At 39.7% G+C, this 25213-nt stretch overlaps 1 protein-coding gene across 1 annotated transcript; it reads left to right on the top strand.

Moving 5' to 3' along the window:
• Positions 1-13: 13 nt before the first annotated feature.
• LOC111863934 lies at positions 14-21531 on the top strand. Its single transcript, XM_023850763.2, has 6 exons — positions 14-469; positions 8525-8668; positions 13556-13648; positions 17832-18029; positions 19878-20060; positions 21182-21531. The coding sequence occupies exons 1-6, from the start codon at positions 400-402 to the stop codon at positions 21271-21273; spliced, it is 780 nt and encodes a 259-aa protein (XP_023706531.1). The 5' UTR covers positions 14-399; the 3' UTR covers positions 21274-21531.
• Positions 21532-25213: the final 3682 nt, after the last annotated feature.

The raw sequence follows: 25213 nt of genomic DNA, 5'->3' as shown, positions 1-25213 counted from the left end.
CAACCGAAAATTCCGAGAAATGTCGCCGATTTCAAGAAGGCAACTGGTTTCCAGATTAGCAGGCGCACACTAGGGAACCTAGGGGCTAGGAAAAAAGGGAGGAAACATCTGATGATTCCAACCCTATACTTTCTCCCAGCACGAAGCAATTCGTGCCAGGAGGCGCCCCTGACACAAATGTAAACATGCGTAATTGCGCCCAGTAGGAGTGGTATGAGTGGGCGGAATTGTCGTGCTTAACGCTGTGGTGCCTGTGGTGTGCGTTGAGGCGTTGAGCGTGTTGAGGTACTGAGGACCTTCAGGCAGAGCTTGTTGAGGGAATTCATAGCATTTGCAACCTTAAAGGCGTTCGTTCGAAAATTACCTATTTGGCCCTTGTCTCCGATACAGTTACATACAATGTATTGCATAATTATATTTATTTGTCTCTCAATTAGCGTTAATCAGGCAACGAAGTTGCCAAACCAAGGTAAGAATGTCAATGTGTGTGAAGCCTGAGATTATCAGTACTAATGGTGTCAGTGAACATATATAATTTTTACCGTCAACGCAACAATACAATATTTATTTATTTATTTGTATAGCACACACTACATGTTTCGACCTCAAACGGGTCATCTTCAGGTGCTGCAAGTTTCTCACATACCATTGCAGCACCTGAAAATGACCTGTTTCAGGTCGAAACATGTAGTGCTTTGTTGCTTTGACGGTAAAAATTATTTATGTTCATTGTATATATGCAACAGGATGCAATCCCTAAAAATATTAATGGGGTCCGTACAGCGAAACTGTGAAATAACCCAGATGTTTGTTTATATGTAAAATAGAAGCTGGTGTTTGTGGGTATTTTGACATTTGTGTATTTTATGCCTTTTGTAAGCCCAAGCCGCCAGTGATTCAATGGTATTCTTGGTAGCTTATGCCAATCCCCACTCAAAATGTCCCAGCTATTGAACTGTGACTTCAGTACTTGGAAGTGGCACTGTCTGAGTAAAATGTAACTGAAATCTATTCGAGGAGCAGTGGTACCTTCACAGGAAGTGAATCCTGTTGCAAATGTAGCATGAGCATCAGTGAAATTAGCCATTCAGGGTGTTATACGATGGCATAATGTTGCTCTTACTGCAGACGTTTTCATGCATAACTACATAGAGCTGAGTCCTTCAGGAGATACCAGTCCCTCATCTGCTCAAGGATTTCCCAACATTGTATGGAACCCAAAGGTTCATGACCATGTTTATAAGAACCCTCCTCTGGTCCCTATCCTGAGACTGGTCAATCCAGCCCATACTACTCCATCAAATGTCAGATCCATTTTAATATTATCCAACCACCAATATCTTTGTCTACCTAATGCTCTCTTTCCTTCTGGCTTTCCCACCAAAATCTTATATGCATTCCTCTTCCCCTCCATTTCTGCTGTGGGTCCTGCCCATCATATCCACCTTGACTTGATCATTCTAATTATACTTAGAGAAGAATAGAAGTTATGAAGCTTCTCATTATGCAGTTTTCTCCAACCTTCATTTTCTGTCTTCAGTCCAGATATTCTCCTTGAACACCCTCAGTTTATGTTCCTTAATGTTAGAGACAAAGTTTCATACCCATACAGAACCACAGGTAAATTACAGTTTGATATATTCTAAGTTTTATGTTTTTAGATAGCAGAGGAGAAGACAAAAGGTTCTGGAGTGAATGGTAGCAAGCGGCGACCCAGGTTCGATCCCAGGTCTGGTCAAGTGGGATTTGTGGTGGACAAAGTGGCGCTGTGGCAGGTTTTCTCTGAGTAGTTCGGTTCCCCCTGCCCATCTTCATTCCACGAATTGCTCCCCAATCACCCTCACCTATCATCTGGGGCTGGTACAATAGGCCAGAAGTGGCCGCAGTACAAGGGACTTAGTCCCACCCCACTAGCAATAAAAAAAACATTACCCGAATTCAGTCTCCTCTTAATTTCCTCCTGAATCAAATTTTGATTTATTACTGTTGTTCCCAATTTCTTTAACTGTGCCGCATTTTCAAAGGACCTGTTATCTATTTTTATGTCATGATTTTCCTTGCATTCGGGTGACAAGACAGCAACATATACCTAGTTTTCTCTGTGTTTATTTCTAGGTCAACCTCCTTACTAGTGTCATTTCAAATTTCTGGTTTTTCTTTGTGGTATCTGTGTTATCTCCCAACAGATTTACATCATCAGCATATACCAGGAGCTGATATGTCCAATTTAATTGCAGTCCCACCTGGTTTTCTTGGACCTTCCTAATGGCATATTCTAAAGCAAAGTTGAAAAGAAGTGGCAAGAAGGCAACAGCTCATTTTAGACCATTTTGGATAGGAAAATTATCAGAAGAATGTTCACCTATATGGACTTTACTGTAGGTTTCATTTAAACACATTTTAATCAGCCTAACTCATTTCATGGGTGCTCCAAACTTAATGAAAATATTGTAAAATACTTCCCTCATAACTGAAGTGGATGGATGGATAGCTGATGTACTGTCTCACTGTACTCCCATTTTTTCTCCAGTATCTGACAAATGCAAAAAATGTGATCAGTAGTTGATCTGTTACCTTGAAACCCACACTGATGATCTCCAATAATTTCATCTACGAGGGGGGACCCAAAAATAACTGGAACCGACCTGTTGCGCGCGCATGCTTTGTATTTACGAGTTGTGCTGCTAGGTGGTGTTAGCTGGGGGTCTCCCGCGACTGTTAGTGAGCTGGCGTCAGTCTGAGTTAAGTGGTTTGTCTGTGGTGCTCTGTTGTGTGTGTTCCTGTTTCAACCCTTTGGCGATTAGTGAGATGGCTGACCAGAAGGAACAAAGAGTGTGCGTGAAATTTTGCGTTCTGTTAGGGAAAACTGCAGCCGAGACTGTTAGGATGCTTCGGCAAGCCTTTAATGATGATGCTTTGGGGAAATCACAGGTCTACGAGTGGTTTTCCCGTTTCAAATCTGGCAACATGTCAACAGAAGACATGCCACGCCCCGGGCGTCCTTCGACAGGAAGAAATGACGAAAACATTGCCAAAATCAAACGTGCAATTGATGAAGATCGTCGAAAGACCATTGACCAACTTTCTGAGGAAACGAACATCTCATGGAGCACGGTCCAGCGAATTTTAANTTTTTTTTTATGTGAATGGCATTGTCCACAAAGAGTTCGTTCCGCCAGGACAAACAGTGAACCAACATTTTTACCTGGATATGTTACAAAGATTATGAGAGAGTGTGCGACGAAATTGGTCCAAAATGTGGAGAAATGGGAACTGGTTGCTTCACCACGACAATGCTCCAGCCCACACAGCTTTGACGGTCCGACAGTTTTTGACAAGCAACAACATGGTGATTGTGCCTCATCCACCTTACTCACCCGAGCTGGCTCCGCCGGACTTTTTTTTGTTTCCACGGATGAAGAGAAATCTGAAAGGAAAGCGATTCCGTGATGTGGATGAAGTCAAAGAAAACACGCTAAAGGCTTTGAACAGTATCCAGCCTCAAGAATTCCTGCACTTTTTTGAGCAGTGGCAAAAGCGTTGGGACAAGTGCATTAATGCACATGGACAGTACTTTGAAGGGGACTAATATACAGTTCAATAAAAATGCAAAAATAAAAAATAACAAAAATAAATTCCGGTTATTTTTGGGTCCCCCCTCGTATATATAGATTTAAACTTGAGAGAAGGATATTGGATAAAATTTTGCATGAAGTTAGTAACAGTGATATCCTACAATAATTACTACAGTTATTTTTATTGTCCTTCTTGTAAATTGGTACAGTAATAGACTCCTTCCACTGATCAGGCAGCTCTTCCTTATTCTAAATAGAATTGGCTTATGAGTCAGAACGTGATGTTTCACCTCCTGCTTGAATCAGTTCTCCCAGAATTTGATCACTTTCTCATGGTTTATACTTCTTGAACTTTGCAATAGCAATTTCAACCTCAAAAGAGCTCGTAAATTTTGTCTTTCAGATATTTCTTCTTTTTATTCTTGAAATGCCTGCTGGTTTCACATATTGTTCAGCTTGTCCTCATTTATTTGCTTGGATCCTGTAACCACTGCAGTCTGGCTTGTTTCCTCTGATCTAACAATTTTGAGCATCGTTCGTTGAATTATTGCTGATGCGTCTTCACTTCATAATAACCTATCGTCTCTTAGTCAGAATTTGTTATATTCTCTCTAATAGTTTCTCAGGCACTCTTAATGTCCGCCTGTTTGAGTTTCCAGTACGATATGCTCTTTACCCACTACCTCATTTAAATTGAGGCTTCAGAAACTGCTTCTTCTCAATTAGTCACTCATATCCCTTGTACTTCTCTGTTACACCTCCAAGATATGCTGCCATCACTGGTTAAGAATTCTGACCTTATTGTTAAAGGCTTTTATATATTCACAATGAAACATCACTCACTCACTCACTTATGGAGCTGAGCCCTTCTTGAGAAGCCACAAGTTGTGCAGATACCAAGAACTTCCCAGCATTTCATGGAACCCGAAGTTTCATTACCTTGTTCACAAGAGCCCTCCACTGGCCCCTATCCTGAGCCAAATCAATCCAATCCGTACCATCCCACCCTGTCTCCCTAAAATCCATTTAGTATTGTCCACCCACCTGCGTCTTGGTCTTGTAGTGGTCTCTTTCCTTCTGGCTTTCCCACCAATATCCTATATGCATTCCTGTTCACCCCCATTCATGCTACATGCCTCGTCCATCTCATCCTCCTTGGTTTGATAATTCCAATTATACCTGGAGAAGAGTACAACACAGTGGAACATACAATTAAAATATTAAATTTGAGCATAGGGAGTTATTGTGTTAGAAATTATTATGGCATTTTACTTCAGTACTGTGCTTTGTTTCATTGCTTCATTGCATTATTTCTGAGAATTTGCTGCAAATAACGCAGAAGTGTAAGCTCAGATGTCACTGTCTCCATACACAGAATCGTATTTTAAATAGGATGGATTATATTCATGATATGATGCATGAAAGCCAGAGTACACGTTAACACATTGCAGAACGGATGGGCCATATGGCCCTCTACGTTTCCAAGCGTTGCGGACCGAGCGGGCCATATGGCCCTCTATGGTCACATTATGTTGCAAAACTATATATCGCTGTGTGGCTTCTTTGAATCGTAACTACTGCGTAGATGACCTCGGGAATAATTGCTGCCTTATCTAGTAACTCGACCAGAGTCATTTCCTGTCAGAACCTAAACAAAATTGGCTTTGTTGTAATCCAAGCTTGCACGTATGAACCACGCAGCTACCAGTTCAACATGGCTCAGAGACGAAAGCAGTTGCGATCTCTCGGAGGACAGGAAATATTAGATATGTTCTCCGATGAGCTATCAGATTTGCCAACTGCTTCGTCTTCTGATAGCGAGGCCATTATCAGTGACAGTCAGTGACGGGGGCCACAGGGCTGCCCAAAATGTTTTCAAGTGAAAGTGTGAGCTCCGTTGAAAGTGCGAGTGTCGGGACAGCTACATGGGATAAAGTGGACAAAACCCCCACTTTGGGAAAGTTTACTGGTGATCTGGGGGTGAAGCAGATGCCATCAGACCCAACGGACGTGTCTGAAGTTGCGTCACTGTTTTTTGGAGATAGTTTTTTTGACGGAAAGGGGACATTCTTCTTCAGTCCTGGAGGGATACTCGCGTTGTGAATATGGTTTCCACTATTCACAATTCGAGCATGGTCGATGTTCAAAGACAACACGGGCAAGTAAAGAAGCCTGTTTCTATTTCCGAGTATAATATGTTCATGAAAGGAGTTGATAGGGCCGACCAGTTCTTGGCCTATTATTCCCTTCCTAGGAAAACAGTAAAATGGACGAAGAAAGTTGCACTGTGGCTTATAAACTGTGCAATTTTCAATTCATTTACGGTTTTCAAAAAGGTGAACAGAAATTCTACTCTGAAATACAAAGCATTTCTGTTGAAACTGGCAAAAGCTTGGGCTACTGACGTCACGGTGGCGGCAGTACCTGCGTCAGACACAGACGTAGTGCAGCCGGGGCCATCTGTTCGCACCCGCCAGTGGCCTCAAGTAGACCCCCATGGCCGACTCTTGGGTGATATGCGGAAACACATTCTCGTGAAAATTGTGAAGAGTGAATATTGCAAGAAGAAACACCCTTCTAGGCAGTGCTGTGTGGCCGCAGAGCACAAGAAGAAGAGTAGAACTGCCTACATGTGCAACTTCTGCGTGATGCCTCTTCACAAAGGGGAATGTTTCCAGAGATATCACACACGCAAGCACTTCTAGGAGCTCTGGTAAGTGTTCTCCAAAAATTTCAGTTCATAAAATTAATTAGAAGATTTTATATTAATTTTTAAAGTGAACAGTGCACAAGTTAGGGTAGTAGGTTTAAAAACACTGGTCCCCAGGGTGAATTAAATGTTTAAACCACCGGTCCGCAATGTGTTAATTGCTAGACAGCAACTCAGTAAACATGTACCTGCAGCAATGGATACACAAGCAACATTCGAGGTATTGTTGGGCGATAACAGTGGAAACTGTTTTCTGTTGGGTCCACCCCGAGGCTATATAATGAGGATCCCAGGCCAGCTGAGGAAATTATCTGAGGGAGTCTCTTGAGATGGCAGTCAGAGATGACAACAAGTTAGTTGAGTTGCAGGAGTGTGGCAATGAAAAGAAGACTTCTTGTGTGCTGCAGTTACAGTGAGATTGGTATAGTTACTGTATGAAATCATGTGCCAGGATACGACTAGGGTAGACTGAGAACCCTAGTGTGTGTAGCAGCGAACTGTAAAGTGTGTAGATCAGCATTTAGTGCTGTCTTACTTGTGGTTACGAGTTGAGTGTATAAGTGCAATAAATCCAATTATCCAGTCCAAACCCCATCAAATAGTCTCCTCTAAAGCATGGCAATATTTTCCTTTTGGCTTTGTATTGTTCATTGTATTCGGTTTGAAAGTAGCTTCAATACTGGTTTTCATTACTAATAATTGTTAAGTTTAATATTTGGTCTCATATAAGTCAGCATCCCCAAAATATTATGTAAATAACATGAGTGTAGCCACTTGTGGCTACTGAGTGTAAATAGGAATATAGTGATCTCACGTTGCAATCCGGTAATTTAGTAATGTGTAACTGGAAATACCTGTAGATGACCCTTTAAGGGTCAAAACGTGTAATGTAACCCAAATTAATAAAAATTGTTGCATTGACAGCTGAATCTGTATTATTATTAGATGTACTTACGCAACAGGATGTACGCAATAAAAATAACTGGTTTTGGTGTTTTCTTGTTTGTTTTTTCTAAGAATTTAAAGTATGAAGCTATTCATTTTGAAGTTTTTTTCCATTTGCCTATTACTTCATCTTTTTTAGGTCCAGGTATTCTCACCAGCATTTTCTTCTCCAAGACCTCGAATCTATTTCTTCCCCTAAGATGAGAAACCTAGTTTCACACATGTACATGACAGAAGTAAAAATATGCCTTGTATATTTTAATATTTGTATTTTTATGCAGGAGATAGAATAAAGTCCTTTTTAAATTTGTAATGACGCCGTTTTCTTGGTGTTTGTTTATAAAAAAAATAAGGTAAAGCTATCCCTGTAACAGACCATGAAGGCCCATATGGTTGTGGGACGTCGAGGCTCCCACATTTTCTAGACAATTGGCTTGCAGATGGTGGTAAGGTTGTCAGCCTTACACGCTGGTTGCCCTTTACTCCCCAGGAAGATTCCTGGTACTCATTTCTGTTAGAGGCTGAGTCGACCCCAGGGCCATATTGTGGCTGAAAGGATTAGGACAATTGGTAAAAATCCACCTCATTGGGACTCAAACCTGCGACCTTCCGGCTTGTAGCATAGTTCGTCAACCAACTACGCTACCGTGTGCCCCATGGTGTTTGTTTATATCAGTGTTTATATGTACTCATTTGCCAGAACAAGTTGTGGCATCCACAAGACCACAAGACAGTTACTTGAAAGTTCAGACATTAATATTCTCATTCCCTCTGTTGGTGACTGCTGGAAGTATAATTACATTTTACATTACATTGCTTTGCATTCCATGGATCCAAAGTTAGTAAAATAACTGTACAATGTGGAATATAAATATAAATACAAAACATGTACAGTCCCAATGGAGTTCTCACACAAGAGAAACCAAGAATACACAGTGACTACACACAAGGCTATTTAAAGATACATAAGTTATTTTCTAGACAATAGGTATACATCAGCAGATTAGAATGAATGTGTATTTAAGTATAGTTTCAGTCCTATTTTAAATTGTGCCTTTTCATTCATAAGACCTTTGAGATCAGATGCCAGGTTATTAAAAATGTTGATCCCAGCATAATATGCACTTTTCTGAAAGCATGATAGGTTAGCAATTGGTTTATGAAGACAGTTATTTAAATTTCATTACAGGGGATTAAATCCATGGATTAGGGTTAATAAAATTTGCATTCTGTTGTTTATTGTGTCCCTTTCAATTGTGTGCTCACTGATATTTCACATTTGTTTATTTTGCAGGTAATAATCTCAGTATTGGAAAAAAAGTTACTGAAGAACTGAATAAAATAAAAACAGCAGTCTTAGATGTATGCAAATGTTCCAGCTACACCTGTGGTTGTTGTGCCCACTTAGAAGAGAGGGATATACATCTCAACAGCACAAGTAAGATTGTCAGGGTAAAAGAAAAAATTTTTCACTTTGCAGAAAGTCTATGTTGCCTCCTTACTTTATTTGTATAAAAATAGCCATATGTTCTTTTGAAATATGTGTGTATATATATATGGTGGCTATTTGGAAAGTAACCTCAACTTGGCAACAAATGTAGAGTATGGGGGACAACTTGCACATGCAGGTGCCTTGTAAACAATCACATAACTGGTCACCTAATATTTATTCTTTCTTGCCTCTGCAGAGCTTAGTTATGATATGTACTGTGATTGATACTCCCACCAGCAACGAAATTCGTGCTCTTATCCACTTTCTTCACGCTAAAAACATGACTGCCGCAGAAATCAATCATGAATTATGCGTGGCAGTTTACAGCCAAAATGTAATGAGTGAAGGAACAATGGTGTAGAGTCTCCAAAGATGGGCAAATAGATGTTCATAATGAAGAGCGAAATGGTTAGCTGGCCATCTGTAGTGAGTGATAACTTGTTCAAAGTGTTGACCAAAGAAATTTTTGGAAGACGGCACTTCACAATTTCAGAACTTTCATGTGAATTTCCACACGTTTCACACACTGTTCTGTACGAGATTATCATGGTTAAGCTAAGCTTTGCACAACATGGATTCCAAAAATGCTCACAGGGGTGCACAAAACACAGAATGGTTTTTGTCTTTGACTTTTTTAGAGTGATTCCAGAAAGATGGCAGTGAATTTCTCAGTAACATCATATGAGTAACAGGTGATAAAATTGGGTTTTATTTATGAATGTTGAACCCAAATAGCAGTCAAAGCAGTGGATATACACACATTCACCAAACAAGCCAAAAAAGTTTAAACAAACACCTCCCAGAATGCCAATGGCAACTGTTTACTGGGACAGGAAAGGAGTGCTGATAGTAGAATTTAGCAACAAGTATTACAAAACACACAAAAACACATCAGCTGCGTGTTATTTGTCCACTGGAGTTAAGTACTCTGATCTTGCTCCAAGTGACTACAGCCTGTGCAGTCACTCCTAAGTACAGTCAGTACAGCACTACTGCTGATCTACTTGCTTCACAAGTCACCAGGACATGCTATCCATTTCCTGGCATCAGATTTTATAACACAGGAGCTATCACTTCAAATCACTATGAAGTCTTCTTATAATTTCATCCTCATACACTCTGTCCTAACCTGTACTCAGCTGCTTCAAGCAAAGTTAAAGTCACATTGCGACTAACGATCAGTCAGTCAGTAAGTCTTAGTGTTGAGCCCCACGTGGGGCTCATGACCAGACATTTATTACTGTTTGACAGTTACGTTCTTGTTTTTGTGGGGCACCCTCTCTGACGAAAGGATGGGTCTGACTTTTGTATATGCTGTTTGCTCTTGCCAGCGCAGTCCTTCTCAGGTCCAAGTGCCGTGGGACTTGCAACCATATTTTACTGTCTCAGCTTTGAGACTTCCCTTTTTGTCACCTCCTATTACTCGCAGGGTCACGATGAAGGTATTTGATTCTGCCTCCATATGGGTGGTGCTTCAAGCGATTTTCCATGTCAGTTTTAAACCTTCAACATGGATCACATAGAAAACAACTTCTGTTGCCAGAATGTGTTTATCTAGCACAGGGGTTTTCTGGCTCCATAGGTTAATGCTTTGAACAAAACTGTCACAGAATTTCTTTATATGTAATAAAAGTTTTTTTTTTTGTCTCATTGCTTGCTTTGTGAACAACTCACTGGAGGGTACTTTCCGAGTAGCCCTCATGCATGAATATATTTGAGCCTGAAATTTGTACATTGTCCTATATATATAGAGAGCTGGGATAGCTCAGTTAGAATAGTGACAGACTGTGGGCTGGATGGCTGGGGTTTGATTCCCAGCAGGGGCAAGAGATTTATCTCTTCTCCAAAGCATCAAGACCAGCTGTAGGGCCCCACCTAACCATCAGTCCAATGGGTAATGGGTTTCTTTCCCTGGGGCTGAAGCTGTTCGCTCACCTCCATTTAGTGTTTAAGTGGAGAATGGTGGAAGTATACCTCCACTCCCCATATGTCTTCATGGCATTATGCTTAATTAATAAGCACATGGACAATTTGACTTGACTTTACTTTGGTTTACATTGTAATACACACAAAATGGTCAAGGCATCCCCTGGTTAGTAACTGAATTCCTGCGTATTTGTGGTTTGTGCCTCACTCTTGCCTCATTTTGGAGTTCGGTCCGAACATCAAGATTTTACTGCTTCTTTATTGCCCTTGGAGTCACATATGATGCCTTAAACAAATATTTATTCTAACCTAACATGATTTTCTGCCTCCATGCTATATACACACTTTGCCAGCACACAAGTGCAAGAAACAGTCCAAGTCAAACTATTCCTTTGGAAACATGGTGAAATGTGACATCATGTGGCTCATTTGCCTGTCTCTGAGGTTGTATGTAAGTACAGGGTCCGGCAAATTGACCTCCCGTATTTCAAAAGGCAGTTACAAACAAACAAAGAAAGATACAGAAAAAATACTTTTATTTGTGAACAACAAATACGATGCTATTTTACATTACTTGGTTTTAAAGATTATTTCCGGTAAATGGCGTCCTCCATTGTTCACACATTGACAAAGCCTTTCCCGGAAGTTGTCCATAGTTCTTCGTGTCATTTCCGGTGGAATGGCAGCCACTGCCTGGGTGATTGCCTCCTTAAGTGCTTGCAGGGTTGTGGGGTGATGTTTGTACACTTGCGCCTTTAAGTGTCCCCAAAGGAAAAAATCACAAGGTGATAAATCGGGTGACCTTGGGGGCCAGGCGATGTCTCCTCGCAAAGAGAGAAGACGTCCAGGAAACAACTCTCTCAGAATTGCTAAAGAACGCCGCAAAGTGTGAGCTGTGGCTCCATCTTGTTGGAACCAGGTTTGTCCCTCTTCATGGTTCCCAACAAACTGGTTTAACTTAGGTCGGAGGAAGGTCTCGATCATGTGACAGTAGCGATTCGAAGTAACCGTTACCGTTAGCCCATTTTCCTCGAAAAAATAAGGACCCCACACACCAAATTCAGCAACAGCGCACCAAACTGTCACACGAGGGCTGTGAAGTGGTCGTTGGTGAAGTTCCTGAGGGTTTTCTGCTGACCAGTAGCGGAAATTTTGTTTATTTACAGTACCTGACAAGTGGAAGTGGGCCTCATCAGATGAAATCAAAACAGCGCCAGAGGGAATGTTCTGAAGAATGTCCTCACACGCAGCTTTGCGAGTTTCAAAATCTCTCTCACTTAATTCTTGGGTAACCATCATTTTGTATGGGTGCATGTGTAGATTTCTGTGCAGGATTCTTCTTACACTCCTATCAGACAATCCCAGGGCAGCTGCATGTTTAAGTGCTGAACGCTTTGGAGATTGCTGGATGGACGCTCTCACACGCGCCACATTTTCCGGCGTTGTTAGATACTGAGGTCGGCCAGGCAATTTCTTTTTCAGTGCAGAACCTGTTGCTCTAAAGTTTGATACCCAAACGTGAATAGTTTTTCTATCCGGAACAGGATCATGTCAGCCAAGTTTGAACCGAATGTGAAATGCTCGCTGAGTAGTAATCACCGATTCACCATTACAAATATACTCTTCCACAACAAACGCACGATGCTCACCGTGCCACGCCATTGTGACTACTGCAAATGACACTTATACCGCTATCGATCGATACCCACTCCGCCACCATATCCCCACCACAACTCACACAGCGCCCTCTCCAAATACGGGAGGTCGATTTGCCGGACCCTGTATGTAGATCACAGTGCCCATTTTGGAGCTGACCACTGATTTGTAGGTTACTCCAGTAGTGAAGGAAGGTGGAATTAAGAAATGTAATTGATGGGGAGTTGAAGGCTCATGAGAGACACATTGGACTGTTATGTTTCTTTTTCTTACTTTCTTTCTTTCTTTCTTTCTTTCTTTCTTCTTTTCTTCCTTCCTTCCTTCCTTCTTTGTGTGTGTGTACATGTGTGCACTTATGGTCATGATGTCACTTTATTCTTTGTCATCATAATCAGTGCCATTAATGGCATCATCTTGCTCTTGGAAGCATTGATCAAACTTATTTGCATATATCTTTGAAAAACCTTGCTTCTGTATGTACTTCATATGTACAAAAGCATTTTCTCATGTGACTTGTTTACTGTTTCAACATACCGATATAGTTGTATAGCCCATGGTAGGCTATGATAAATAGGTCATTGACTTTGTATGTTCTGTGTTAATCAAGTTGCTGCAGTGATAATGTGAAGTACAATAAAGAAGTGGTTGAACATACTAAAGTTATAGCGACTGGCTGTGAGGTGTATGGCTGGGGGGTCATTTCAAGTCACAGTAAGGGTAAGATTTAGCTCAAGTGGTTAGTTGCTCGCTTCCCACCGCAGCGGCCTGGGTTCGATCCCGGTTCTGGTCAAGTGGGATTTGTGGTGGACAAAGTGGCGCTGGGGCAGATTTTCTCTGAGTACTTCGGTTTCCCCTGCCAATCTTCATTCCACCAATTGCTCCACAATCACCGTCACCTATCATCTGGGGCTGGTACAATAGGCCAGAAGTGGCTGCAGTACAAGGGACTCAGTCCCATCCCACTAGCAATAAAAAAAAAAAGTTAAGATTTGTCTCTTCTCCATGTCTCCCAGATTGGTTCTGAGCCCACCGAGCCTCCTATCCAGTGGGTATTGGGGACTCTTTCCTGAGGGGTAAAGTGGCCATGGCGAGATTTAGACCACTCACTTCCAGCTAGTGCCAGGGTCAAGAATGGTAGAGCTGTACCTCCAGTCCCACATTCATCTTCATGATGTAGTGCTTAATTAGTTAAACACGGACAAATTTACTTCTTTATTTCTTTATTAATATTTGTATTGCTTTCTTTTCCAGTTTGTGCTAATGTGTCATACCTAGTACATGACTATGGAATTTCCATCACAGTGACTTTGAATAATCATACACTTTTCAACCAAACAATGTCAGGTAAATATATATTTTGCTGCATGTATGTAATGTTCTTAAGTCTGCAGTTTCTACAGTTCAACCATTTGCCCCTCCTAATATAGTAGAACATGGCAAAATTAAGATGACCCTGCTCCTTCCATTGTAGTAAAATGTAGCCAGATCTCATTCAGAATGTAAATGTCTGAAGCAGATGGATTTTATTGCACTATGCAACAGTTCATTTCCAAATGTTTATGTTGAATATGTGTAATAGTTAGTTTTAATATCTTGAACAATAAGCTTTATACTAAAAATGAAGCATTTTAGAAGCTGGTTCTTCTTCCATCATCTATCAAAATTTTGACTTCAGGAAAGGAATATCCATCGAAAATGCATCCTTTAGGCTGACAGACAATGTATTAAAATCTGTTAATCAAAAAATGTGTGTTGGTGGAATGTTCTCTAATTTGGTGAAAGTTTTTGGCTGTGTAAATCACAAAATTGTATTAACTAAATTACTTTTATTTATTTATTTTTTTTATTTTTTTTATTTTTTTGACATTCAAGGAGTAGCATCAAGTTGGTTCAGTTCCTACCTAACAGACAGAAAACAAAAGATTGAAATAAAATCGTCAAATTTAACCAAAACTGCCTGCTAAAATTGGACAACAATAAAGCATGCAGTTCTCCAGGGGTCAATTTTAGGGCCTCTGCATTTCCTAATCTGTATAAATGGCCTCCCTCCTACACTAAACACCTCATTAGTACACATAATTGCTGAAGACACTAGTGTCATAATTTGTAGTCAAAATATGGATGATTTATTCATACAGTCAGAGTTCTCTCTTAAAAGAGTAAATGGTTTTCTGCAAACAAGCTGTCCCTGAATGTACATAAAACAAATGTAACAAAATTTATAATAAAAACTCACCAATTGGTAATAATGATAAATATATAGAAGAGGCAGTAAACAGAGAATTCCTTGGCTTACAAATTGTTAATCATTTAAACTGGAAAAACCATGTCGATCAATTAGTTCCAAAGCTAAGTGGAGCATGTTTTGCAGTTAGATCCATGTTGCATATCAGCTACACTTATGCTCTCAAATCATTGTATTTTGCTTACTTTAACTCTTTAATGAAGTATGAAATAATTTTCTGTGGTAATTCATCTGTCAGCAAAAAAGGTATTTACATTGTAAAAGAAAATTGTGAGACTCATAATGGGTGTCAAATCTAGTAATTCTTTTAGAGATCTATTTAAGAGACCAATTAAATAATTAAAAACATTTTCAGACCAATGCACATGTATGAAGTATTAACACAAGACACAAGCACTATCTGTATAAACCAACTGCTAACATCTCATGCTTTCAGAAAAGCAAATATTATGTTGGGATCAACATTTTCGGTAATCTGCTGTCTGTTCCTAAAAGTAAACACTCACTTATTATACTCTGTTGATGAATACTTATTGTCTAAAAAGTGACTCATCCATCTAAAGGATGTGTAAATAGCATAAGTTGACAGTATTGTTGTATATATGTGGTTGTATTTTTAATGGCCTTATGGGTAACTACTGTGTGAAAACTTCAAACATACTGTACACATGTTTTTGTATTTATATGATATATTCCACATCCTGCAGTCATTTTGACTGGGAAACGCAATGCAATGTAATGAAACACAGAAGCAGAACTAGATCCCAAAATATTGCATTTTAGTCTAAAAACCGTTATAACAGATAAGGTCTGAGGTATTAAAACTAACTACACACTAAAGTTTGAAATGGAACAGGCAAGAGATTAATGCTTGCTGTGTGATGATCTTATAACTCTTTTGAAAGTAAATCTGAACTCCTTAAAACATCATGCAGTTGTCTTCAGAAATAAGGTTCTGTTTATATAGTCCATGTTAAGTGGGTCCAATGCCAGCAGCAGAGGTACATCCTCATGTTGCGGTTTGGAGAAATACAGAGGTCAGCCATTAATATGTTGGTAAATAGTTGTAGGCAGAAAACAAGGGAATATACAAAACTATAATTTTGCCTGTGGTTCTGTATGGGTGTGAAACTTGGTCTCTGGCATTAAGGGAGGAACATAGACTGAGGGTGTTTGAGAACACGGTGTTGATGAGAATATTTGGACCAAAGAGAGATGAAATCACAGGATGTTGGAGAAAACTGCATAATGAGGAGCTTCATAACTTGTACTCTTCTCCAAGTATAATTAGAGTGATCAAGTCGAGGAGGATGAGGTGGGCAGGTCATATAGCACGAATGGGGGAGACGAGGAATGCATATAGGATATTGGTGGGAAAGCCAGAAGGAAGCAGACCACAGGGAAGACCAAGGCATAGGTGGGTGGACAATATTAGAATGAAGAAAGCAGTCTTCTGGGATTTGGCACCGTGTATATGTGGTGTTAANGACCAGTGGAGGGCTCTTGTGAACACGGTGATGAACCTTCGGGGTCCATAAAATGCTGGGAAATTCTAGAGTAGCTGCAGAATTGGCAGCTCCTCAAGAAGGGCTCAGCTCCATGAGTGAGTAAGTAAGTAAGTAAGGGAGAAAACAAGAGGTGACTCTTCAGATAAATATGTTATCAAAATGGCAGATATTACCTTCGACTTAGACAAAGCCAAGGGTGTAATGATGTGTTCTTTGAACATGGTTATGAAACCGCTGACTGCCATGAAACAGGGAATTCTTAACCATCTGAATAACATCCATTTAAATGCATTAACATTCCTGGAATGCACAGAATGTATTTGAATTCTGTTTTTAACTTGGTATTTAGAGTTAGGAAAACTTTGACATCATATTTGTAATTGTTATTTCCTTTGTGAAATCACATTGGATCATCGAGGTAAAAACGGATAAGAAATGAAACGCCTTCGTCCAAATCTAACGTTTACTGGAGACTAACTTCATTCACAAACATTAAAAGATACCAAAGGTACATTAACAAAAAAGTAGCAGTGGGTGTGGTACCAACTTATGAACAATATATATCACATGATAAATATGGCCAACACTACAACTATAGTACTACAACAATAATATCAAATTATTGCTTTTAATGAGCATCCACTTCATCAGAATCTGTTCCCAGAGGCTCACGTAAGTGCCACTCCATTTCTCAGTCATCCATTATGTATTTTTATTTTAAACTTTTCCGTTGGATAATAGTGAACATGAAAACAGCAAAGTGGATGAATATCAGGCTTTCAATTTCAAGAACTGTTCTGAGGCCACAGAATGAAGTTGGTGAAGATGGTGGGAATGACCATGCTTGAGGTTTCTTTGTATTCCCCTCTGGCCCCTGTCTGGCAGTGTTAACCCAAAGTGCTTGTCACTAGTGAAGGTTATCATATGGTTATCACTAGCAACATTGATGTGAATAGAATGGCTAGGCAAATGAATACAGGAAAGTATGCTGCAGGCAGAAGTGTAACAGCTGGTGGATAATCCATTAAGACTACCCTCTGTGGCTTCAGTATCAAAACACTTTATATGAGACAAACTCCGTCTTAAGTGCAACAATTTAATTGTAGGTGTTTCTTCTTTCCTTCCTCTACACGACATGTTTCGGCCCTAAATGGCCATCATCAGGTGTATATTCTTACGTAGCTGCTACACTGCCCGTAGTTTAAAATTTAAAACACCAGTCTTTCCAGTTTGTATGAAATCTTTGTTAACTTACACACGTCAATTTGATTTCCAAAATTGGCACTTTTTAAAACTTCAATTCAAATTAAAATGTCTTTAAATTTTCCGTTCTTTTTCTTTTTCTAAATTTTAAAAATTAAAATTTCTCAGGGTACTTGCCCTATGTCTGTAGTGCTGCAGCGGCCACTTCTTGTTTTATTGCTGTTCAGGTATTGTCTGTAATATACATACATACAATTGGAAAGACTGGTGTTTTAAATTTTAAACTACGGGCAGTGTAGCAGCTACGTAAGAATATACACCTGATGATGGCCATTTAGGGCCGAAACATGTAGTGTAGAGGAAGGAAAGAAGAAAGAACTACAATTAAATTGTTGCACTTAAGACGGAGTTTGTCTCATATATTGTGTGAGTGTAACAGGATGCTTAAGTATAATATCAGAACACTTAATTGTATTACTACTCTCTATGACTGTTTTAAAATGTTGAGAATGCTGATACTGAATGACAAGGATTTCAATAACCAATGTGATCTGCAATTTCTGTTTCATAGCTCGGAATCCGCCACCCCTGTGCATCGGACTGCCGTATGTTAAGGAATTTACTAAGGCTTGTGTCAGAATCTATGACATAAATGTGACCACAACTTTCCTGCATGCCTGTATCAGGGTTGAGGCCTGGATGGAAGTTATACTTATTGCAAAATATGAGTTCGGCTGCTTCAATATTGGATCTCTTCGATTAAGCACTGGTACTTAATCTTTAACACCATCAAACAATACTTTTCTGAGTTTCTGTTACAATAGGTAAACCCATTTTCACAAATTGCCTGAAGTGTTAACTTCACAGAACAGGATGCGACAGTTGTAGTACATGTGTAATGCTCTAGTATTCACAGTCCAATCCAAACTTCCAATACTTGAAAGAGACAAGTTTCAGGAAGCTCGTGGAAATAAACATTTTACATGAAAATGATGGGTCAAGAATTTTCTCCTCTGACTGGCCATGGGCTGGACGACCGAGGGTTCAGAGTTCAAGTCCCAGTGGGGTCAAGAATTTTCTCTTCTCCACGTCATCCAGACTGGCTCTGAGGTCCACCCAGCCTCCTATCCAATGGGTACCAGGGGCTGTTTCCCCGGGGGTAAAGCAGCCGGGGCGTGAAGCTGGCCACTCACCTCCAGCTAATGTTGAGGTCAAGAAAATGTGGATGTATACATCCACTTCTCCATTTGCCTTCATAGCATAGTGCTTAATTAGTTAAGCACGGGGAAAACTTTACCTTTTTTATCTTTACATGAAAATGTTGAGAGATCATTGCTTGCAGATCCACCAACTGGAAGAAGTGTTACTACCTGCAGCCAGTGCATGCTGCACTTTACCATAATCTCATGCATTGTCATGGTACCTATGCCAGGATATGACGACATCATGACCCAGAAGACTTGTTGGTTGGGTTGTTCCAAAGAATTCATGAAGCCATGACCATCTCCTTCCAAATCTTCACTTATTCACTATATTTGTAATCTTCCCTTTCATTCAGTGCTTATCATTTATGCGGTTGCAATGGTATATGTAAGTAACCTGCAAAACAGTAAACACTTCAGCTCCCAGTTTTCATAATTACATTATTTTTTCACCAAGCAAGTCAGCTCAAGTGATTACACCTCTGATTTATATGCGAGAGGTGCCTGGTTCAAATCTCAGACAGGACACTGTCCTGACAAAGGTTGTTTATAGTTTTCTCAGCTCTTTCAGTGTGCTTCACCATTCATTATTCACTTATCACCTTACCATTCATCACTGTGTAGTATCTGTTCTTAGTTTGGGAAGACTTAATAAAATACATTCATAAAAAATATACAATCTATTTTATACTTTAACATAAGGTAATGAGAACAAGTTATTTTAAATTCATACAGCTATGCCAGAATGATCCCTTCAGATGGCATGGAAAGGAAGAGATTTATCACGTATTCACCCGGAAGGGACTATTTAGGCAATGTAATGTTTTTTTGTTTTTGTTTTTCCCTGGGATGATGATGCTACAGGTTTGTGAATGTGAGAATGCAACAAGGTGAAGGTACATTTTGCAGAAGGTTATTTTCATAAGAACCATCTAATCCAGGGTGTTTTACTGCTAATCAAGTTTAGAAGCGTGAAATTAGTACTCTTTTATTACATATGTACAGTAAGTTCATGATTATCCAGTATTCAGGCATCTGTAATTCTCATGCAACCAGCAGAAATTTCAAAGAAAATCTACCATTTTTATACCACTATATGAAAAATTAAGTCATGCACTTATGTTCAGCTACCATATAATATAGTAGTTATAGCTGCCATTAGCAGTATTGCCTGTTGCCGTCCCTCATACAGCTGCTATTACTGTAGGGGCTAATTGAATATGTGATTGTGTTACATTACATTCACAGTCTTTCTTCACCCATCAATCTACTGTGTTACCTATGAAGACCTCCATGCAAAAATTTAGGTGAAAAGATGTTCTGTATTGGGTTGTGTAACTTTTTCTTATGCAGTCAGTGCATTCCATTCTCCATATATGGCTGGATAACCAAGAGTTTACCCTACTGTGTTTCAGAGGGCAAACATTATAAAGCAAGTAATGCAGCCATCATGTCAGCATTGGATGCGCAGAACCAGAAAGATGAGACATCTAAGGAAAGTAATGTCAACGTGATCGTTACTGTTGTAGGAATTACAATTGGACTAATTGTGATGACATTTTTAATTATTGGTATTATTGCAATGGCACAGAAGAGAGGTATGTTTCATTTAGCACATAAGTGGAGTGAGATGCTAGAATGAATGTATTGCCGTTGTGTTTGTGGAATGAAAGCGTTCTATGCATGTCGTTGAGCACTGTTGTGTATCAGCCACTGAGTAGTTAGTGACAGCCATACTACAACTTTGTAACATAGAGAAAGACTGATTCTCTTGGTTTAAATTATAATATTGTATCACTTACTTTTCCAAACTGTATTGGTGTGCACATTACCATCTAAGTTTCTCAAAGCAGTAATTAAAATTAATGTGTCATGGGTAGGATGTCTCATCAAACACTTTTATTTTCTGTGTATGTAGGCATGCACATTTAATTGTGCCTCTCCCTTGATTATGAAGGTTTTAGGAGTGCCATCTGCCTATGTACATATGTGTGTTCAAATCCACTGCTCCCCAAAGAAAGCTGATAGTAGGCTGATTCACCTGAAGATGTGAAAAACGTTTCTGATAACTGCTGCTTGAATACTTGAAATCAACTCTCACAGATTATTTATAGTTAGTTTCAGTTAGTATTCCTGAAATATAACTCATTTTGCAGTTCTTCAGGACATAAATATGAAAGCACCATTTAGTTGACTTCACAGGACTATGCATTGTGCATCCCTTGAAGCATAGACTACACAGCTATATCATAATGTGTCTGCTAGAAAATGAACTGCTCTTGCAGTCTCTGAAAGACACTGCCAGTTGTTCTTTGATGCAGAACTGCTGTTGATATTCAGAAGCAGCAGTAGCATATGTATTCTCATTACCATTCTCATTGCCAACATGCATTGGTGCCAACTTTAAATTATTGTGACATTCAAACCATTCTTGAATTTCAAGCATTTATTGCTCCACAATCGTCAAGACTTGGATTCATGTGAATATGACATTCCTGACTGAGAATGGCATCAGGAATAAGCTCCCAAAATTAAGATATTACCCTGTGTGTATATGGGGTGTTGTCTAAAACATCTATGAAAGTATGTCATTTAAGATTGTACATACATCATTATACCCTCAATAGAAAATTACTAGAATTTTCTGTTATGGATGTGTGCACGTAACTTCGGAACTGATATGCTGTAAGTAAAACTGTATTTTGTTTTTGTTACCTAGGTAATGCCTCCTCTAAAGGGCTGCTGTTTAGGAGTCATCATAACTATGGATCACTGGTGACAGTATCACATGGTGTGAATACCATATGTTGAACATGATGAGGATGAATCTGTTGACAGCACAAACATTACATCTTGAAACCTATGAGAACTTGAATTCCTAGGCTGCATGAAAGTGGGACAGCTTCAAATAATATCAAAAAATACTTTTTCAAAGTTTTGTATGATTTTCAGTGGTTATGTTATATATATAACACTGGAATGTTAATTTTTGTATCCTAAGAGAGGGCAGTGTTTACCTTGTGTGTAAAGCACCAAACTTTGTGGCTAATGAACAGATTACTGGAGTCACATAGCATGTTTTTGAGCCATGCCAAGCTCATGATTTTGTGTCATCATTTTTTAAACTTTCTGCTTTCTTGTTTCTATGACTGGCAGTGTGGCATTCTCTTCCTCTTCCCCTCTCACTGGATAGACTTCTTTGAAGTTAGTATTTTATTTTATTGCTAGTGGGGTGGGACTAAGTCCCTTGCACTGCAGCCACTTCTGGCCTATTGTACCAGCCCCAGATGATAGGTGAGGGTGATTGTGGAGCAATTGGTGGAATGAAGATTGGCAGGGGAAACCGAAGTACTCTGAGAAAACCTGCCCCAGCTCCACTTTGTCCACCACAAATCCCCCTTGACCAGACCCAGGATCAAACCCGGGCCGCCACAGTGGGAAGCCAGCGACTAACCGCTTGAGCTATGGCGTGCCTCTTGAAGTTAGTATAGAGCTGGAGTGTTACTCTGAGTTTGAGCTATATAACACTTTAGAGCTGGTTGGTGCTTTGCAATAAGAGAGTGTAGCTGAATCTACTGGTGGGTTGATATATTCAAATTGTGTATGCATTATGAATTCTGATCTCTCTCTTGACTCAACTCATCACCCACCACTGAAAGGCTGTTTTTAGTTTATTAGCTTCTTTCTGCCAGCACTCTCCATATGTTTTTTTTTGTATACTATTGTGATTTTATCTTTTGTTTGTAGTCAGCCATTATGTAACAGTGCATTACACTGGTCACTTCTTTTCTGTTAATTGTGGTGTGAAGGTGAAGTTGTACTCTACCTAAATTAGCACCCATCCATGACAGTCTCAGATGTATCCGTTATTTTTATACAAATACTTCATCCTTTACTGTAAATACTATGACATGAAAGCTGAAAGCCAGAATAGTGGAAGAGCAAAAGATGTCCATTGCTGAAGAACAGTGCTGTAAACACATTTCTGCAGCAACACGGGCTGAAGCAGCAGTGAAGGAATTGTTGGGGAAAAAAATATGCAACAATAGAAGAACTATGTAAGATTTGAGGCTTTCACAGCGGAGACTATGAAGAAAGCAGTTTTCTGGGGTTTGGCACCATGTATATGTGGTGTTAACCGACGTTTCGGAGGAATGTATCGCCTCCATCAGACTGTGTCTGCTTCTACCGGTTCTCACGGTCTCTTCGCTTGCAGATTTCTTATATTTTTTCTTGTACCCTGAAGATGGAGGCGATACGTTCCTCCGAAACGTCGGTTAACACCACATATACACGGTGCCAAATCCCAGAAAACTGCTTTCTTAATAGAAGAACTGTTGGAGATGGTGTTTTCTATGTGGTTCGTTCTGTGGCTTATATACCAGGCAGTGGTTAGCAATTGATATTGAGAGCAAGTCTGCAGGCAGGCAGTCAGTACCAGCCAGACACAGCTAGGAGTCAGTGGCCAGGAATTTTGGCCATGAGTAGCAATGAGACAGTTGGTAGCCAGTAAGGGCATGAACACTGAAACTGAGGAATCCATTGTTTTAGCTGTTCCCAAGCAATGACTAATAAAGTTGCAAAAGACTTAGTGCATGAATTAGTAATAGCACTCTGTTTCTAGTTAGAAGTCATACGAGTCCAGTAAATCCAATTATCAATCCAAACCCTGTGTCTGGTCACTTTAACATGTGTATAATGGGAAGGGTAAGCATTAGTTTCAGTAGTTGGATGATTCAAACCTCAGAGTGCAATTTATATTTACATTTTTTGCAGTCTTCTTATCTGGCAAGTTACATGCCTCTAATGAATAAACGTTTCTTAAAATTACATGCCATACCATACATATTTAATCAGCAGAAGCAACCTACATATGAATGAAACACCAACGTCACACCAGATAGCAGAAAACTGAAACGCGGCACTATCAGCAAACAGGCACCCACAGTAACAAGCCACCATCCATGGGAACCGCACACAAGTACATTAAATAATAAACATAACACACCTCATTATACCATATTGTGTGTTCAAAGAATACCAAGGCATGCAGAATACATGTATAAACCTCAGACAATATAACTACTTTTAGAATCAAGAACTAAAGACAGCAGTACAGTAAAGCAATAATGTAAAGGTATCCACCTGATAATGACCATACAAGGTCAGAAATGTTGTAGAAGTGACAACAGTGCAGACTAACAGTCTATGGGCACAACAAGACTTACCTTCAAGGCTGCCCACACAAATTAAATCAATTAGGGCAACATAATGCTGAATATAACTAGATATTTTCTTGAGAGGTCACTGACACACAAATATCCATCCATCCTGTAAGAGCATGGACATGGTGCTGGTATAATGAATTAAACACTCCAAAAACTTGTTTTATTTTTAATTATTTTATCACATAAGTTGCTACAACCTCATTGCTGACAGTAACATTTCTAGATATGGTTTTCTTTTTTCACAGGTTTATATAACTGTGCCCTGTTTCATGTAAGACTCTCCACCAGTAAATCCACATTTGAATCTATATGTGGTTGATAAACCCAGGTAGCTGCGTGATAGATGATATATGCATTAGTGCAGCAGTGATTTATGTTATTCTTCACTCTGTTCTTTGCTGTAAGTTCAAGTCTGTAAGCCTCATAAAGCTCTTCACTTACTTGCCCTGAAATGTAAGAATTTAATTACATTTATTGTTTCATTTTACAGTGCATGTGTACAGTTGATTTTATTTATTTTATTTATATATGGTAGCTTCAAATTAGTGAGTAATTAATTGAACATGGCATGGAAGGAAGTGGTTGTGGCCTAATTTGGGGTACTGTCCCAGTATTTGCCTGGTGTTACACAAAATGCATGAAAACTTTAGTCAGTCAGTCAGTATTCAGGACCTCTTGAGCCGAAGCAGGAGTGCTTCCCATTCCGCAGTGATGTTTGGTCATGCTGCTGAAGTCACATAATTTTGTAAACCATTATTCAAGGATACTTGATACTCGGTATGCATGAAAGTTTCAATGTAAGCCACAAGCGGCCTCCGTAGTCTAGGGGTAACGTTCCCACCTCATGACTCAAGGTACATGGGTTCAGTCCCGGCAGAGGTCGTGGAATTTTTAAGGGCAGAAAAATTCAGTGAACAAGCCCTCCAGGAGGGACTTTAAGCTGTGTGTCCCATGTTGTAGATTTACGGTACGTAAAAGATCCTCATGTCTCTAGGAGACCTCTGAGCAAAATTAGGCAGTTTCCCACCCAAGTAGTTTCCAATTCCTCCAGTAGATGGGGAAGTGTCAGGGACCACTACCGGAGAGGGCCAACCTCACTGGCAGAAAGGGGCTGATAGCGAGCACCAGTACTGGAAGGGCATGGTGACTAGTTATAATAATTAAAGGGCGACACACAATAGATCAATAAATGGTCACAGTGCATGGGGTAACCCACCCCCTCTGAATAATAATAATAATAATAATAAGCCACAATTAATAGAAGTATCTTAGTGTATGGATTAATGCACATATTTTAAAGAACTCAAACTCTTTGTGTGTGTGTCTTGCAACTTCTGAAACAGCTGACCAAAGTTCTTAAAATTTGATACAAATTTTATTGCATGCCACCTGAACATTATAGAAAGGTAAAGCTGCCCCTGTAACAGGCCTTGGAGGCCCATAGGGTTGTGAGAGGTCGAGGCTCCCACATTTTCTAGACAGTTAGCTCACAAATGACAGTAAAGTAGTGAGCCTTATATGCC

Source organism: Cryptotermes secundus, unplaced genomic scaffold (genome assembly GCF_002891405.2).
Source record: "Cryptotermes secundus unplaced genomic scaffold, Csec_1.0 scaffold171, whole genome shotgun sequence".
Taxonomy (NCBI): Eukaryota; Metazoa; Arthropoda; class Insecta; order Blattodea; family Kalotermitidae; genus Cryptotermes; species Cryptotermes secundus.
The sequence above is the reverse complement of the archived record's forward strand: the minus strand, read 5'-3'. Positions and strand labels throughout refer to the sequence as shown.

Bases quoted from the DNA above. Each gene is read 5' to 3' on its own strand.
- LOC111863934 (XM_023850763.2), top strand. From the start codon at position 400: ATGTATTGCATAATTATATTTATTTGTCTCTCAATTAGCGTTAATCAG. The intron at 13,649-17,831 runs GTAAATATATAT...TCTGTTTCATAG, and splicing joins TTTCAACCAAACAATGTCAG to CTCGGAATCCGCCACCCCTG. The intron at 20,061-21,181 runs GTATGTTTCATT...TTTGTTACCTAG, and splicing joins TGCAATGGCACAGAAGAGAG to GTAATGCCTCCTCTAAAGGG.